The sequence below is a fragment of the Artemia franciscana genome, chromosome 5, assembly GCF_032884065.1.
Source record: "Artemia franciscana chromosome 5, ASM3288406v1, whole genome shotgun sequence".
Lineage (NCBI taxonomy): Eukaryota > Metazoa > Arthropoda > Branchiopoda > Anostraca > Artemiidae > Artemia > Artemia franciscana.
In genome coordinates, this window is record NC_088867.1 from 59447676 (window position 1) to 59464579 (window position 16904).

Below are 16904 nucleotides of genomic sequence, written 5' to 3' on the forward strand. Positions count from 1 at the left end.
AACAAAATGCGAAATCACATAAAAAGCCTGACAACTGTAACAGCTGAAAGAGACGGAAAAAAGCAATGCTACTTTATTTGCTAACATCCCAATGGCGTGAATAAATGTTGAATGAATAAATGGATGGTACCAAATGCATGAATGAAATGGTACCCTTGAATGACTGCCCAACGTCAACAATGACAGGCGAAACAACAACCATTTCCATAAAAAAAAGATCGGGATTTGCAGGTGTACTTATTGAACCCTATGCAAGACAATATTAAAAGAATAGCACAACCATATGCAATCAAGTAGGGTTGAGTAAAATTTTGAGTAACTAAGGGGGTTTTACAGACCTTCCTGGGTGGCATTTTCCAGGGGCCAGCATGGAGAAAAGAGACGAAGACAAAAGAGCGTCTCACTTCTGAAGTATATTACAACCATATTGAATCGAGTTCCGATTTATGAAGACATCGAAACAACCATTAGAAACGTTGTGGTAGAGCTGGAACGTTGAAGAAACGTTGTGGTCTGAATTCAGAATCGGAAATTTTCGGCACCAAAGTTGAATATACTACTATGGAATACTTAAGCTCTCAAGACCAAGCTTTGTTGCAAATCTTCACTTGTAAACTAAAAAAGAGAAGAAGATGTCAGTAGCAGTCAAGGCTGACTACGGAGAATACGCCTTCGAAACCGTGCAAATTAATTTTTTCACTTACATTCAATTAAGTCCCGGTGTATATTATTGTCTTTGGGACGGCCTAAAAAAGCACATTTCAACTATTCATACATTTCACCAAGAAAAACACCTTTGATGTATACAATATCTGGGTTTGAATGAATTTCAGATGTTTACAGGTTAGGTGATTTCCTTATCCAGTTCAGTGATTCCCAAATTGTTTGGGAAGTGTTTCCCTATTTGGCCTTTCCAGAAAAAATATTACTCGCCGCCATTTAGAAATTATTTTTAAGTTTAATTTTAATAGCGACTCAACAGAAAGATATGTGCATTAATGTTTATACATTATTTTAAATATAATAAAGACGTAAATTAGAAATATGAATGTTTGAAATTATGAAACTGTATTTTGAATTTGGAATATAAAGTTAACGTGTCCGAAATCATCTTATTGAGAAGGATAAAACTGGCATGCTGCCAGTTTGTAAATAGCGACTTAACAGAAAGATATGTGCATTAATGTTTATACATTATTTTAAATATCATAAAGACGTAAATTAGAAATATGATGTTTGAAGTTATGAAACTGTATTTTGGGTTTGGAATAGAAAGTTAACGTGTTCAAAATCATCTTATTGAGAAGGACAAAACTGGCATGCTGCCAGTTGATTTAATAATCCTTGGTTCTATTTCCATCAGCAGTAATTTCGAAGAGTGGCGACTTGTATTTGCCGTTTTGAGTTTGTTGTTTTATATTAATATGATTAAAAAAATTATTTTTATGTATTCCTTAATTTTTGCATTTGTGATCGAAATCTAAGTATAATAATGATGTACCTGTGGCCATCATTGCCTCCCAGAATTGTTCCAAAACGGGTGGTAGTGCCCACTTTTGAAATCACTGATCTAGGGTATTGATGCTAAAAATACTACATATTTTGATTATCTATTTCTGTTGATTCTTATAAAATTTTGATTTTAGTTAAACCCGTCGAAAAACGACCCAAATGCCGATGCATGTGGCCATCATTGCCACCCAGAATTGTTCCAAAACGGGTGGTAGTGCCCACTTTTGGAATCACTGGTCTAGGTTATTGATGCTAAAATACTACATATTTTGATTATCTATTTCTGTCGATTATTATAAAATTTTGATTTTAGTTAAACCCGTCAAAAATCGACCCGAATGCCGATGCATGTGGCCATCATTGCCACCCAGAATTGTTCCAAAACGGGTGGTAGTGCCCACTTTTGGAATCACTGGTCTAGGTTATTGATGCTAAAATACTACATATTTTGATTATCTATTTCTGTCGATTGTTATAAAATTTTGATTTTAGTTAAACCCATCGAAAATCGACCCGAATGCCGATGCATGTGCCAATGCAGAGTTTCTGCTTCAAGTGTTAGATCAAGTAACGGATTGTATTTTTCTATCTGCCGAAGCTTGTCCGAAGTAAGTTACGTTTGTTATTTTCTACCGGTAAAGAATTAAAAAATTAACACCAGGCCCGTAAAAAAAAAATACTGTATATACAGCAAGTCTTCTGCCTTTTTTCATCTCTAAACTTGATGCATCCGCTGAAATTTTGTTTTATCGGACAGGTTGCTTTGATAGGATGTCCCATATACGCTTTCAATCTACGTGCAGAGCCTAGCAAAATCTATCTATCAGGTTCTCAGTGTTAAATGTTTCCATATTTTGGATGTCGTATCTAGCTTTTGGTGCATTCGTTTGTCTTGTCACTTGTATAAATGGCTAGATAAAGAGATAAAGCTTTACAAACTGCTTGAATTTTTTTTCTGTTTAATTCGTTTTTCTGATTAGTAAGTAGTGTTGCCAAATTTGAACCATATATATATATATATATATATATATATATATATATATATATATATATATATATATATATATATATATATATATATATATATATATATATACATATATATATACATATATATATATATATATATATATATATATATATACATATATATATAAAAAATATATATATATATATATATATATATAAATATACATATATATATTAATATATATATATATATATATATATATATATATATATATATATATATATATATATATATATATATATATATATATATATATATATATATATATATATATATATATATATATATATATATATATATATATATCATGAAAAGAGAAATCACCAATGCAACAGCACAAACACAAAAAAAAAAGAAAAAAAAAGAAAAAAAAAGAAAGACAGAAGGAGAAAAGGAAGACTGTTTTCCTAAATTAGTGATTAATATAGACCAGCACTTGAATGAGGCCTTAACCCTACTCATCCATACAATCACATAGGTCAAACAGCATAGCCACACACAATCAACCATAAAGAATAATCCATGGACAGGCAGTCATGTCGTCAATAAGTATAAGTCGTCATTTACCAAACAATAGAAAAAATAATATAGACAAATAATTCAGAGGCAACACCCAACATAAGGGCTCATCAGGAGAATACACTGGCCTATATAGGGTTTCGCCACTCTAAATTCTCTACCCAGCACAGTGTTGTGGCTACCACAGAATATCCATGGCATCCCCGCGTCAGGTATCACCCCCAAAATATATGCCTATGAAAGAAAAAAAAACAGCAAATGTAAAACAACCAAGTAAAACCAAAACAAGCTTATCCTGTTAATATATCCCTCCCTTTAGCAACAATAGGTAAACTAAATATTATAAATTTTACCAAATCACAAATATTAACACATTGCAAAAAACCTGAATGAACTAAACAATTATAGAATTCATCTTTACCATGTGGCTAATTTTTAAGAAAATCCGCTCAATTAGAAACACAATTCAAAATAAATGGCGCTGCGACAACATTTCTCGAACCTCCGAAATTAGTTGAAAATTTCTTTAAGTATTTCTAGATAATTCTTTTGATATTTATTTAAAAGTTCGTTATAATGAAAACTAAAATTTTAAATTGCCAAGTTAATTTATTTGCAGAAAAACCTCTTGATATCAATTTTTGGCTTAAGATTTTACATCTATTTTTAAAATCAATATAATTACTACAAAGCCTTGCATAACGAAGTAACTGTGAGAAAAACGCTGAATATGTGATATTTGAGTGTATATTACTTTCAGGGAATGGGAAACTAATCACTTCAAAATCAAAATCATCCGTTTTATTATACATTTTAAAACTTAATTTATTATTATCACAAATATTAATATTTAAATCTAAGAAATGATCTTCATGACCAGCGCCATGACTAGGCTCAAGAATAAGCTCTGATGGATATATATTTTTAGAAATATCAATGAAATCCTTACAATTTAAGACCAAAATATCATCTAAATATCTTTTATTATTTGACAAAGCATGTTTTAAATTAATTGGATTATTCTTATCCATCATATATTTATATTCTAGTTGACTTAAAAACAAGTCAGCTATAAATGGGCTGGCATTCCCCCCCATGGGAATTCCCACAATTTGCTTGTACAAATCACCCGCAAATCTTATATAAGTATTGTATAAAGCAAATTCCAATAACTCAAAAATCATATCCAAGCTGTAACATCTCAAGTTAACTGTAGTATTAAAGCAATTTGTCCATATAGCTTTTTTTATTATAAATGTCTGTTTTTAAGAACCTTTTACTAGATAAGAGGAAAGATTTCTTGATAACAGTTTTTAAATTATCAAACACTACATTAAGTGATAAATTAGTATACATTGTCGCAAAATCGAAAGACTCAGTTCTTTTAGCTGAAACCATTGTTAAAGAATCTATCACCTGCAGTGAATTATTAGCACTCCAATATGGATTAAAATTCGAAAATTTTTTAATACCAGAACAATAGGTTTTAAGTTTATTTACAATTTCCTTTAAAATTAAAGAAAGGTCAGTAGCAGCAATGCGGGTTGGACATTTAGCTGCTCCAGCAATAAACCGTGGTTTAGGGGGATTCTTATGAAATTTTACAGTCCAATATAGGAAAGGGAACTTTTTATCATTGTCATTTATTTTAATATTAAAATTTTTAAAAAGTATTTCTTCAGTCTTTTCAATTAAATTCTCATCCTCTATATTTACCTTTTCGTAAACATTAGTTGTGCATAACTCCCTTTTTAAGATATCACTACAGCTTCTGACAAATTATGGCAAAATTATTATTAGCTTTATCCACTGGCACAATTACAAATTCATTCTTTAGATTAGCAATTGCTTGTTTAATCTTCGCATTATAAAATAATGATTTAGTGTTACTATTTTTTAAGTTAGAATATATTTTATTTCTTATTCTACTAATAATTAAATTTTTCCAACTTTGAAAACTCTCTTTATTTTTATTCTCTTTCTTACACCACTTATCAATAAATAAATCAAAATCTTTTTCCAAGCCATCAAGAACACTCGATGGTTTCAGATGAAGAGAAAGACGGAAATTAGCCCCTTTATTCATTATAATTTGAAGATCATCTTGCTTTATTATTGACAAGTCCCCTGTTATAACATGTTTGTAAGTAGGATTTACAAATGGGCCAAGTTGCTTACAATTACAAACCGGTTTCCAATTTATATCACTATCTAGTCTTTTTAGTATTAAATTATAATTAAAAATAATTTGCCCAATAGTTTTTGAAAATTTATAAGTTAAAACTGGACTATCATTATAATTCAAATCAAGGAGGCACACTCGTGCCTCTATAAAGAGGCGACACACGACAATGTTAAGCGATCTTCGGTTCCAGTGGTCGCAGACGGATGGGGAGGGATGCATTTCGTAGCCCGAGCTCCAACTAAGAAACCTGCAAAATTTCATCCCCCTCCAACTTTTTCTTCATGGGGAAAATCTGGCCGAAAGTTTCGACCTGTCAACCCAAGCCCCTCTTTAACGTTGTCCGATCGGGCTGAAATTCACAAGTTAAGGTCCCCTAGGGCCCAGGAGCTTATCCGCGAAATTTCAGCTTGATCCGATAACTCCTTCCCTGTTTTCCAGAAACCACGCATAGCCACTTAAAATTCATTTACTTTTTTTTTCGCCACGCCTACAGGTCACAACCGACATCGGATCTGGGTGTACGAAGACTCATTCGATGCGGAATTCTCCGAGTAAGTGCCCATGAAAGTTTCGTAGGAAAATCTTAACCCCCCGAAAGTTTCGACCCTCCAACCCCCCCCCCCACCCCTTTTAACGTTGTCCGATCGGGCTGAAATTCACAAGTTAAGGTCCCCTACGGCCCAGGAGCTTATCCGCGAAATTTCAGCTTGATCCGATAACTCCTTCCCTGTTTTCCAGAAACCACCCATTAGCTATTTAAATTAACGGATTTCTCTCCATAAGAGCCCATGTTAATTTGAAATTTTTAAAAGCTATTGAGAAGTTATATTTACACACATGCAAGTTGTTAGCTCAGTTGGTAGAGCGTGAGACTTTTAATCCTCTGGTCAAGGGTTCAAGTCCCTTACGGGCGATTTTTTTTCACAACATCAAAAAAATTTTGATAACACCTGGACAGCTTATCATTTGAGAGATAACAGAATATTAGCTTCTTATGAGCAAAAGAAACATTTCGGTCATTCTATCTATTTTTTTTTCTATTTTATACAATGATTTAAAAGCGGGGGGGGGGTTCCTCTCCTAATTCCTGTACGAGGAGTACAGGAACTATTAAATTACATCCACCATGGATTGTAGAAAAACGTACAGAATTAATATGAAAAAAAATTAAACCTGTACAAAAGAGTCTTTAAAAGCGGGGGGTTTGCCTCTCCTAATAGTCTTCTTATAGTCCTAATAGTCTAATAGTCCCATGTTAATTTTTGAAATTCTTAAAAGTTACGAATATCAACATTCAAGTACATCAAAATAATCAGCTCGGCACGGCGAGAATGACTGCAAGCATCATAAAAATCCAGCTCCATTCCAGAAAAATTTTTGATAACACCTGGACAGCTTATCATTTGAGAGATACTTACTTACTTACTTACTTGTTTCAGGACACAAGCTCTTCAGCTCTCCCTGGCGCTATGATCTGGCAGACGGTTGAGTGCCAAGCCGCTCGGTCGTGTGTGTGTGGTGCACATATTTCAAGCCACTGCTTACAGAATATTAGCTTCTTATGAGCAAAAGAAACATTTCGGTCATTCTATCTATTTTTTTTCTATTTTATACAATGATTTAAAAGCGGGGGGGGCGGCAGCCACCCAAGTTCCTCTCCTAATTCCTGTACGAGGAGTACAGGAATTATTAAATTACATCCACCATGGATTGTAGAAAAACGTACAGAAATAATATGAAAAAAACTTCGTTTTCTTAAAGAGTTAAAGAGGCTGCGTCCCAAAGTCGAACCTTAAAACGTACAGGAATTAGAAGAGGCAGTTGGGGGGCTGCCGCCCCCCAAACCCCCAGCTTTTAAAGACTCTTTTGTACAGGTTTTTTGTTTTTTTGCTAACCCCCAGCTCTTGGCTTCGGAAAGGCCCTCTTTTAATTAACAAAAAATTGAAATGAATGAATAATGGAATAACTTCGAAAAATGTTAAACACAAGAGGACAGGAGAACCATTGCGCCGAAACTAGTAATTAGTAACAATGAAGTCCCCCCCCCAAAAAAAAAACCTGTACAAAAGAGTCTTTAAAAGCTGGGGGTTTGGGGGGCGGCAGCCCCCCAACTGCCTCTTCTAATTCCTGTACGTTTTAAGGTTCGACTTTGGGACGCAGCCTCTTTAACTCTTTAAGAAAACGAAGTTTTTTTCATATTATTACTAGGAAGAGCCTGTTTCACATGCCGCTGATTTAAAATTTCTGGTAAATTAATATCTTCAATCTGCTTACAAGTAAAATTAATAGGTAAATATAATCTGTTATCCTTATTACTAATTTTATCGAACTTTTTCTTTTTTGAAATAAATTTCGTTTTAGTTAGAATGCAAATTGTATCACATATTACTTTAAAATTATAATAAAGAGCTGTATTATTCTTAACAATCCAGAAAAGTTTGATTAAATTCCTCTTGGATAAATTATTTAGACATTTTATTACAGAAATCATACCCCTAGATTCAAGTAGCTGGCATAGATCTATAGAAAGCATATGTACATCTAATTCATTTTTTCTATTATTTTTCCTATGTCCTCTCGATCGTTTTTTACGTTTAGTAGGACAAGTAAAAGAAGGATGGTCCATAAAACCATCAATACATTTAACAACAACATGAGACATGTCACCATATTTTGCCACACGATCATTTAGCCCAAAAGGATAAGCTGTACCAAGGGTATGGTTCCAGAAATCCTCCTGTTTACGTAGTCTATTATTCTTCTCTTCTTTATTTAAATTTTCTAATTCTAAATTTTCTAAAATTGTGACAGTTATATCTGATATGGAACATTTACCATTATTACAATGTTGAACCAGATAGTTATTAGTTTTTTCATTATTAACTGTTGTCTTATGTCCAGAAAATCTTTTGTATATATTATTAGTTGTTTCCCCCACATATTGTAGGCAGCATTTATTACATTCTAATAGGTAAATTACATTGGTTGTTCTACAATTAACATTACCACGTAACTTGCATGCAAAATTTTTATTATACAATGTACTCTTAACAGAAGTCCGTGGGACAAAATGATCTTGGCAAAGAAAACAACGACTTTTACACTTACTAACTTTCAAAAAATCGTTCCAAGTTCCGAGGCTAATATTTGTGTTTTGTTACATAAAAAGTTATTGAAAATAGATCCAAAACAAACCAACATCCAAATCAAAATCCAAGAATCAAAGTCCAAAAAACATGCCAAGGTCAATAGGTCAATAAATACATAAACAAAAACATGAAAGAACATGAAATTTGCATAAGTGCCATCTCACCAATAATTAACAATATCAGGTTAAAAACCTGGACCAGGGTAAAGGTCTGTCGGGGAGAAAACTAAAAAAAAATTTCTCCACCAGCACTGGATCCAACCTGGAATAATATCATGAAAAGAGAAATCACCAATGCAACAGCACAAACACAAAAAAAAAAAAAAAAAAAAAAAAAAAAAAAAAAAAGAGAGACAGAAGGAGAAAAGAAAGACTTTTTCCTAAATTAGTGATTAATATATACCAGCACTTGAATGAGGCCTTAACCCTACTCATCCATACAATCACATAGGTCAAACAGCATAGCCACACACAATCAACCATAAAGAATAATCCATGGACAGGCAGTCATGTCGTCAATAAGTATAAGTCGTCATTTACCAAACAATAGAAAAAATAATATAGACAAATAATTCAGAGACAACACCCAACATAAGGGCTCATCAGGAGAATACACTGGCCTATATAGGGTTTCGCCACTCTAAATTCTCTACCCAGCACAGTGCTGTGGCTACCACAGAATATCCATGGCATCCCCGCGTCAGGTATCACCCCCAAAATATATATATATATATATATAAATATATATATATATAAATATATATATATATATAATATATATATATATATATATATATATATATATATATATATATATATATATATATATATATATATATATATTTATATATATATACGGTGAAACACTTACTGTTGACTATACTCGAAGAGCCAGTGTTGCCAGGAGGTGAACCAAAAACCAAGCCAGGTCCTTGAAAAACAAACTTTACAGCGCCCAACACAATCTCCGAGAACATAACCGAGATCACAATAAAATTAACCGAGATTTAAGCTGGAAGCTATATTCTAAGACTTTCCCGCCATTTACCATCAACATAACTCAGTCTGGGGAGAAATAAGCGAATATGGCAACACTGAAACGAGTATCAATACTACACCAGTTCACCCTACAGTCAGTGTTACTTAATCATTTTCTCGCTGTAGGGGTGTGCCAAGGTTGCCAGCTTGCACATTTTTCGTGTGAAAATGCATTTTGTTACCGCAGAGGGGATGCGAAAGAGTGAAAATCACTCTTTTTGTGTGTTAGTTTTCATTCGCTTTGAACGTCAGTAGTTGGCAACTTTGTCAGAAGTTTAATTAAGCCTAGGAACAGAATTACCATCTTGTATAATTTTCGTTTGAAATGCACTCTTCTATACCTTAGAGATGATGCGTAAGCAGTGGCAGCCCTGCAAATGTAATTTTTTTTTTACTTGGATTCTTTTTGAGCAAAAATCACTTTTTTGTTTACCTTGATTTGCACTCTTTTTGGGCGTCAGGAGTTGCCAACCCTGGTGTGTGTGCGCACACCAACCTTTGTTTGTGTGCAGGTGTGTGAGTGTAGCTCTGCACAAATACAAATCTAGATATTATACAATCGTGTATTTAAATGTTTGACATTAAATATTTGACATTAAAATCCCTCGCGACCCCAGAGTTTTGTTACGCGGCTAAAGTCGTCACCCATAGTTTAAGAAGGCCTGATTTATAGTGATCAAATTTTATCCTTTGGAACTGACCTAGATACCTGAAAATCTATAAAAATATACTTTCATAATTAAATCATTGTAATATCGCTGCACCGATTTTTAATGGAATTCAGCATAGTTTTTGGGGCTATCTACATTGATTTTGAGAATCAAAATGATTTTATTATGAAGAGTCACTTTTAAGAATGGTTTTCGATATAATGGGTCAAAAATAATAACTACCTTGAATAGCCAAAAAAACCTGGATCGAAGAGATCAAGGACATATAATAGAAAGATGTTTTACGAAAAAGAAGGTTTTTAAAAAAAAAAGTAGTTTAGGAGATATTTACTTTGGAGTTGATAATTGAACGATTTTTTTCAGATTTAAACAATTGTGTGTTTAATGTTTCTTTTATCTCCTGTCGTCCAACAGGCATACTCGTATTGTTCTATCATATATTTTTTTCAGTTTGATTTTTACTTTTATAAAATTAAAGTCTATATTCAACCATTAATTAGTGTGAATCTAAAGAGTTTGGCTTCATGTCTTATATATAGTGCGTAAAATTATACCAGACTTTTTAGACCGATCGATTCTGTCGAGCAAGTTTAACCAATTTTAGATAAAACTAGTGTTCAATATATTAAGAAGAATTTTTTTTCGAGGAGGTGTCAGCTTTCAGGAGTACGCCACATGGCACGTGCCTATCGTGGCAAAAGTGTATCAAGTGTTGCGGGAACTCTGGCATGCGGGGTGGAACTGTGCGGCACATGTGGCACTCCAAGATGCACACCAGGTATCGGAAAGCTGATGACACCTCGTGCTTTTTTTTATATGACAGCTGGTCTGAATTGTTTCTTCTTTCCTTACTGGTTTTGTATAGTTTTCTTATGTATTGTTTATTCCTATATATTCATCTTTCTTTGAAGAATTGTTAGATATATATGTGGTTGTTTACGCCGACGTGTTGCAATGAAGTGGCCAAATGAACGTCTAGTCAAGACACGTGTAGTTAGTGGATTTATTTTCCTTCGTCTTATTTGCCCGGCTCTGCTGAATCCAAGACAGTTCAGCCTCATTTCAGGTAAGCCTTTGTGTCGGAAATCTCTTACTGTCTTAATGAGTGTTCTTTAGCATTGTGTCTTGTGATATCACCTGGAAATTTATCCTTAGTAATAACCTTTTAATCAGGATTTAATCAATTGCTTAATTGATGGAGCAAAGGAGTTAGTTGGGTTTATTCACATTTGATGTTGCTGAACCTAATTTAGGACTTAAATTAGGACTAGTCCTCCTATCCCAAAGCCCTAGGATATGTTGTAACTGAATTATGAGTCGAATTAACGGAGCAGTTACGGCAATTTCCATCGGATTGGCCTACCTATTTGCTTACTTGGCTCCTGGCTGTCCTCGTGGGACGTTTTGGGGCCGTTATATATCGCTCTATTTTGGGCGATGCGGGAAAACTGAACAATGTTATTCATGTTTCCCGTTCATCGTTTTCGTGACCTAACTCGTGAACAAAGGTCATAGAGAAATCCTTCAAGGACGATTTTTGGGAAACTACTTGAATCCATCCGTTTGATGGGTCTAATCCCTATTAAGTTTAATTGAGACCCAGTTGTCCCTTCTTATAAATGTGAATAACAAGAATGGAGCTTTTTCATCACAGCGGTCCATTCACAATTAGGCAGACGTGATTATTATTTTTGCTGTCGAATATGATTATTATTTTTGCTGTCGAATAGAACCGCTTGCTGGTCTAGCATTTGGGGTGACAAAAATACGTTGATTTCCCTAACCACTCCTTTACAGTGATGCAAATCACTGTGCAGACCATGAAAAGACGCGAGTATAAGCCTAGATCATTCTTCCCACCAACTTTGGTTTGGGTCCGATGTCGTTTTTAGTAAGTGTGCTTTTGGCTACAATCTTGGGTTTCATATCCATCCCCTTCGTTTTCCCACAAAGGTCGAGCTGATACTGGAATTTGAAAAGGGATAACTAGGACTTCAGCTATTACTTCTTACTAAGTTCTGCTAACATTAACAAACCCTTCTGTTAGATACTAAGATGACTAGAATGTATGTATCCGTCAAACAACCCCCTCCCCCCCTCATATTCAGACACAGAGGTCAGAATGCTATCGGGTCCCGGAAAGCATTGCGTGATACCTATCATTAAGTTTTGTTTGAACCACCTCTTTTGGTAGATGTCCTGACAGGAATCTAACCCCGACTGAGGTTAGATTATATTTGGACCCAAAAAGGCGCAACATGGAGACCAGTTCTCACATTACGCTAAATCTTGTTTAAATCCGGAGACTTTTCTGGTAGATGTACTAATTACAGTACTTAATTTTGCTGATGCAAGAACTTGGTGACCCTGTTCTTTCCGTGGAGGTCATTTTGCATCCAGACGCTAAATAGTACAACAATTACCTTACTCTTAGTCATCTCCCCTTCAAGCTTGTTTGTGATAGGAGAACCCCTATGGATATATATACTGATAATCTCATTAAGAATCCTCAACTTTCCCTCTCCTACAAAGATCAGATCAGGTTTCAATCCCAAAAAAGTGTAATTAGAACATCAGATTTTATATTCTTGCAAGAAACGTTAAGACCGGAGATTCCATTCTCGTTGACAAAAACTTAGGGATCCCCTACCACCAAGCAAGGTGGATTGTGCATGAACTCTCAAAGGGCCCAAATAGGAGACTTAATCTTATGGACCCTGTTTGAGATTTGACAATCAGTTATAGCGTATATCGCGATGACAATCATTTAGAGACCACCTTTCTCACAGAGGTTGGATGGGATGTGGACCACAAAAGGTTCCATTAAGATACTAACTTTCACTGCCGCCGAAGTTGAGATGTGATAATTCCTTCTGCTAGATGCTCTGATGACAAGAATTGTCATCAGACTAGTCCTCCTAATCACAATCAGAATCACAATCAGATTTTGATTGTGCGCTAACTCATAAAAGATATAGCTGGGAGGCTTACTCTTACTACCCAGAAGGTTTGTTTGAAACATGAAAGCCTGTTTCGGTAAGTTTTGTTATGCCAAAAAAATGTTGACCCTCTCTCCCCTCCCAGGGTTTAAGTAAACAACGGCATAAACCACACTGCCTTTACATAATACAAACAACAAAAGTTAAAAACAATGGAGAATTATTCTAAGACAGTGAAAAATTTCTAATTTAATATTTCGGCTTTATAAATATAAGGGCCGTAGTCAGCAAAGCACAAATAACTATCACGCTTTTAGATATAGCTACTTATAGCTTTAGATATTTCTTGAGGGAGGGGTAGGTCCTGAAATGTCATAAGTGTTCTTGGAGAACACATGAAGGGTAAATAAGCTAAACGACCTCTGCGATTCGGAAACTGTATTATCTAAAATTTATAAAAACTAAAACATTGCTTATATTGAAATGTTGAAGTAATGATAAATAAAATGTTGAAATAAATAATATATTCGTACTCATTCTCACCTCACTGTTTTATAGCTTGGTTTAAAGAAACTCCTTTATTGTCACATGTAGTTAAATGTCTTCTTAACGTTGCCACGGAAACCCTAACGTGGACCCTTGTTGTCATGGAAATCCTGGCGTGGACCCTTGTTGCCATGGTGACCCTGACTTGGACCCTTGATGCTGTTGAAATCCGTAAATGTTTGTGCTTGTGATAGAACTAGGGTTCTAGGGGAAATATCGTCATAAAAATGTACAAAATTTGGTTTTTAAACTATCTGCATTGTATTCCTTGTTTGCTAACAGTCTTATTGAGTCATTTTGGTTGCAAACTCTTGGACCTCTGGAGCTGGTGACAATTTTATAGCATATTGAGTAATTTAGTTTTTGCTCACTATATAAAATTGTAAAAAATAGCGAATAAGAAAGGAAACAAAACAGGGCGAAAAAAAAGCAATAACACAAAAAAATTACAAAGATGGTGACGAAAAAGAAAGAAAACAATGAAAGAAGAATCAAAACAGCCAAACTGCGGTTGTTTCAGGCCTACATTGATTAGGGTAGTGTACTAAAGCAAAAAAAAAAAAAAAAAAACTCTTCGGACAGCTTATGCCAGAACTTCTTTGACGATGTAAATATATCAGTAGCTTGATAAGAGTTTGATACTTCTTTCTTATCCTTTTCGTTTGAATTTATAGATCCACCCTCACTGCAGGGAGCGCGGTCTCTAGTCATGATTGCCAAGTGCCTCCAGAACTTAGCCAACCTTGTGGAATTCGGAAGCAAAGAACAGCACATGGAAGTAGTTAATCCCTTCATATTGAAGAATAAAGAAAGGATGATTATGTTTCTGGATACTTTATCGGTTAGTACTTGTCATTGTCAATAATTCAGTATTTGTCCCTAGGAAGTAGGAAAGTAGGTAATATCCCTTTGTTTGAACCATGCCCGAGTAAGGGTGCTGAGGGGTGGTAGTTTCCTTCTTATTGTTGAAAAAAGTTTCCTTTTGTGCAATACAAGATTTCATTCGCAACCCTACCAACGCAGAAGATGAAGAGACGGTGGGAGAGGGGCTAAATCTTGAGCAAAGTCATAAAAATTTCTGGCTGAGTTAGTCAGGTGACCCCAGTAACTTTGTTTTTATTGGCTTTAAATGGAAATAACATGATTTGTATTTATTTTTCTTTACTTGCAAGATCTATTATATTTCTTTTTTTTATGCACCGATGCAGGAATACTAACTTGTTAACATATAGCTGGGTTTATTCACAAATTAAAGTTAGAAAGAATCATTTTTATTTTTCTGAAAATATTACAAATACCTTAGAGGGTTGTCTGTCTAAAGTGCGATCTCGCCAGAAAATTTAGTGTGTTTAAAACTGATGTTTGTGTATTTCAACCCCTTCCCTAACCGAATATCAATTAGATCCGTCCCCCCCCCCAAACAAAAGTTATTGGTAACGCTGCTATAGCACTGTTTTTTTTTTTTTTTTTTTTTTTTTTTTTTTTTTTTTTTTTTTTTTTTTTTTTTTTTTTTTTTTTTTTTTTTTTTAGCTATTCGTGAGTTTTCTTTTATTTCTTTTGTAAGAGCTTCAGAGCAACGTGTAATATCTGATGTTACTAATTGTTTCTTGCATTTAAGCTTCATTTTAAAAATAAACGTTAATTTTGGAAATTTTCCTAGTTTCAGGAATTAATTTCCAGTTTCTTGGTATTCCTTAAAAGATTTGCCCGAATCTGGCGAACCTAACTTGTTATACAAGTTCTTTTTATATTCTTTTAATCATTTATTCTCTCTGAGCTACTGTTTAAATGACATGTGTTAAACGATATCAGGCCATGGAGCCTTTGATGGGACAGACGGTATGTCTGTTATTTGCTACCTTTCTTATCTATATATCTCTTTATATATATCTTTTATATATTATCGTTATATATATCTTTATTATCCCTTATTTGCTTATTGTTATCTTTACGTTTAATTGTCTCTTTTTACTTGAGTGATGGGTCGGAGGGGGAGGGGCTACAGAAGCTATTTTCTCCGATCAGCCCAAATGTTTTCTCGCTTTAAGTCTGAGACACATACGTTAATAGCCTTTTTTTCTTTTACTGGTTGGTTACGATTATCAAAATTTTCTGCTTATTCTGGCTTCTAACTTGGAATATGTTTGTGTATTTCAATCCCTTCCCTAACTGAATACCAATTAGACCCGTCCCCCCAAAAAATTTATTGGTAACGCTGCTATAGCACTGTTTTTTTTTTCTTTTTTTTAGTTATTTGTGAGTTTTCTTTTATTTCTTTTATAAAAGCTTCAGAGCAACGTGTAATATCTGATGTCACTAATTGTTTTTTGCATTTAAGCTTCATTCTAAAAATAAAGGTCAATTTTGGAAATTGTCCTAGTCCCAGGAATTAATTATCAATTTCTTGGTATTCCTAAAAAGATTTGCATGAATTTGGTGAACCTAACTTGTTACATAAGTTTTTTTTGTATCTCAATCTTTTCTTTGTTATCCCTAAAAATTTGTGTTAACCGAATTTTCCCCCTAAATCTGTGCAAGTCAAGCACTGAAGGGGCGTTCAAGTTTTTTTTTTCTAGGATTTATTTGAGTCCGTAGAGTCTTTGCTGATTGGTCTTGTAATTCTTTTAATCATTTATTCTCTCTGAGCCAGTGTTTAAATGACATGCGTTAAATGACATACAGGCATGGAGCCTTTAATGGGATAGACGATATGTCTTTGTTTTGCTATCTTTCTTATCTATATATCTTTATATATATATATATATATATATATATATATATATATATATATATATATATATATATATATATATATATATATATATATATATATATATATATATATATATATATATATATATATATATATATATATATATATATATACACATATATATATATGTATATCTTTTATATATTATTTTTTTATATTATCTTTATATATATCTTTATAATCCGTTATTTGCTTATTGTTATCTTTACGTTTAATTGTTTCTTTTTACTTGAAGGATGGGTTGGAGAGGGAGGGGCTACGAAAGCTTTGTCTCCGATCGGCCCAAATGTTTTCACGCCACAATTCTGAGACGCATACGTTAATAGCTTTTTTTCTTTTGCTGGTTGGTGACGATGATCAATATGTTCAGCTTATTCTGGCTTCTAACTTGGGATAAGTTTGTTCAACTGTTTCTGAACGACAGCAAATACGTTAACGTCAAACAGTCTTTAAAACTTAGAGAAAAATAATGCCTTAGTAGCCCCCCCCCCCTCTCTCTCTCTCTCTTTTTCTTTCTTTCTTTCTCTCTCTCTCTCTCTCTCT

At 33.9% G+C, this 16904-nt stretch overlaps 1 protein-coding gene across 2 annotated transcripts in view; it reads left to right on the forward strand.

Moving 5' to 3' along the window:
• LOC136027657 (ras GTPase-activating protein 1-like) overlaps window positions 1-16904 on the forward strand; it is a 106594-nt gene that overhangs the window by 69578 nt on the left and 20112 nt on the right. For both annotated transcript variants that reach the window (XM_065705089.1, XM_065705090.1), the window contains exons 13-15: window positions 2005-2120; window positions 11015-11169; window positions 14263-14429. In XM_065705089.1, coding sequence (XP_065561161.1) covers window positions 2005-2120; window positions 11015-11169; window positions 14263-14429 — 438 coding nt within the window. The remainder of the gene's footprint in view (window positions 1-2004; window positions 2121-11014; window positions 11170-14262; window positions 14430-16904) is intronic.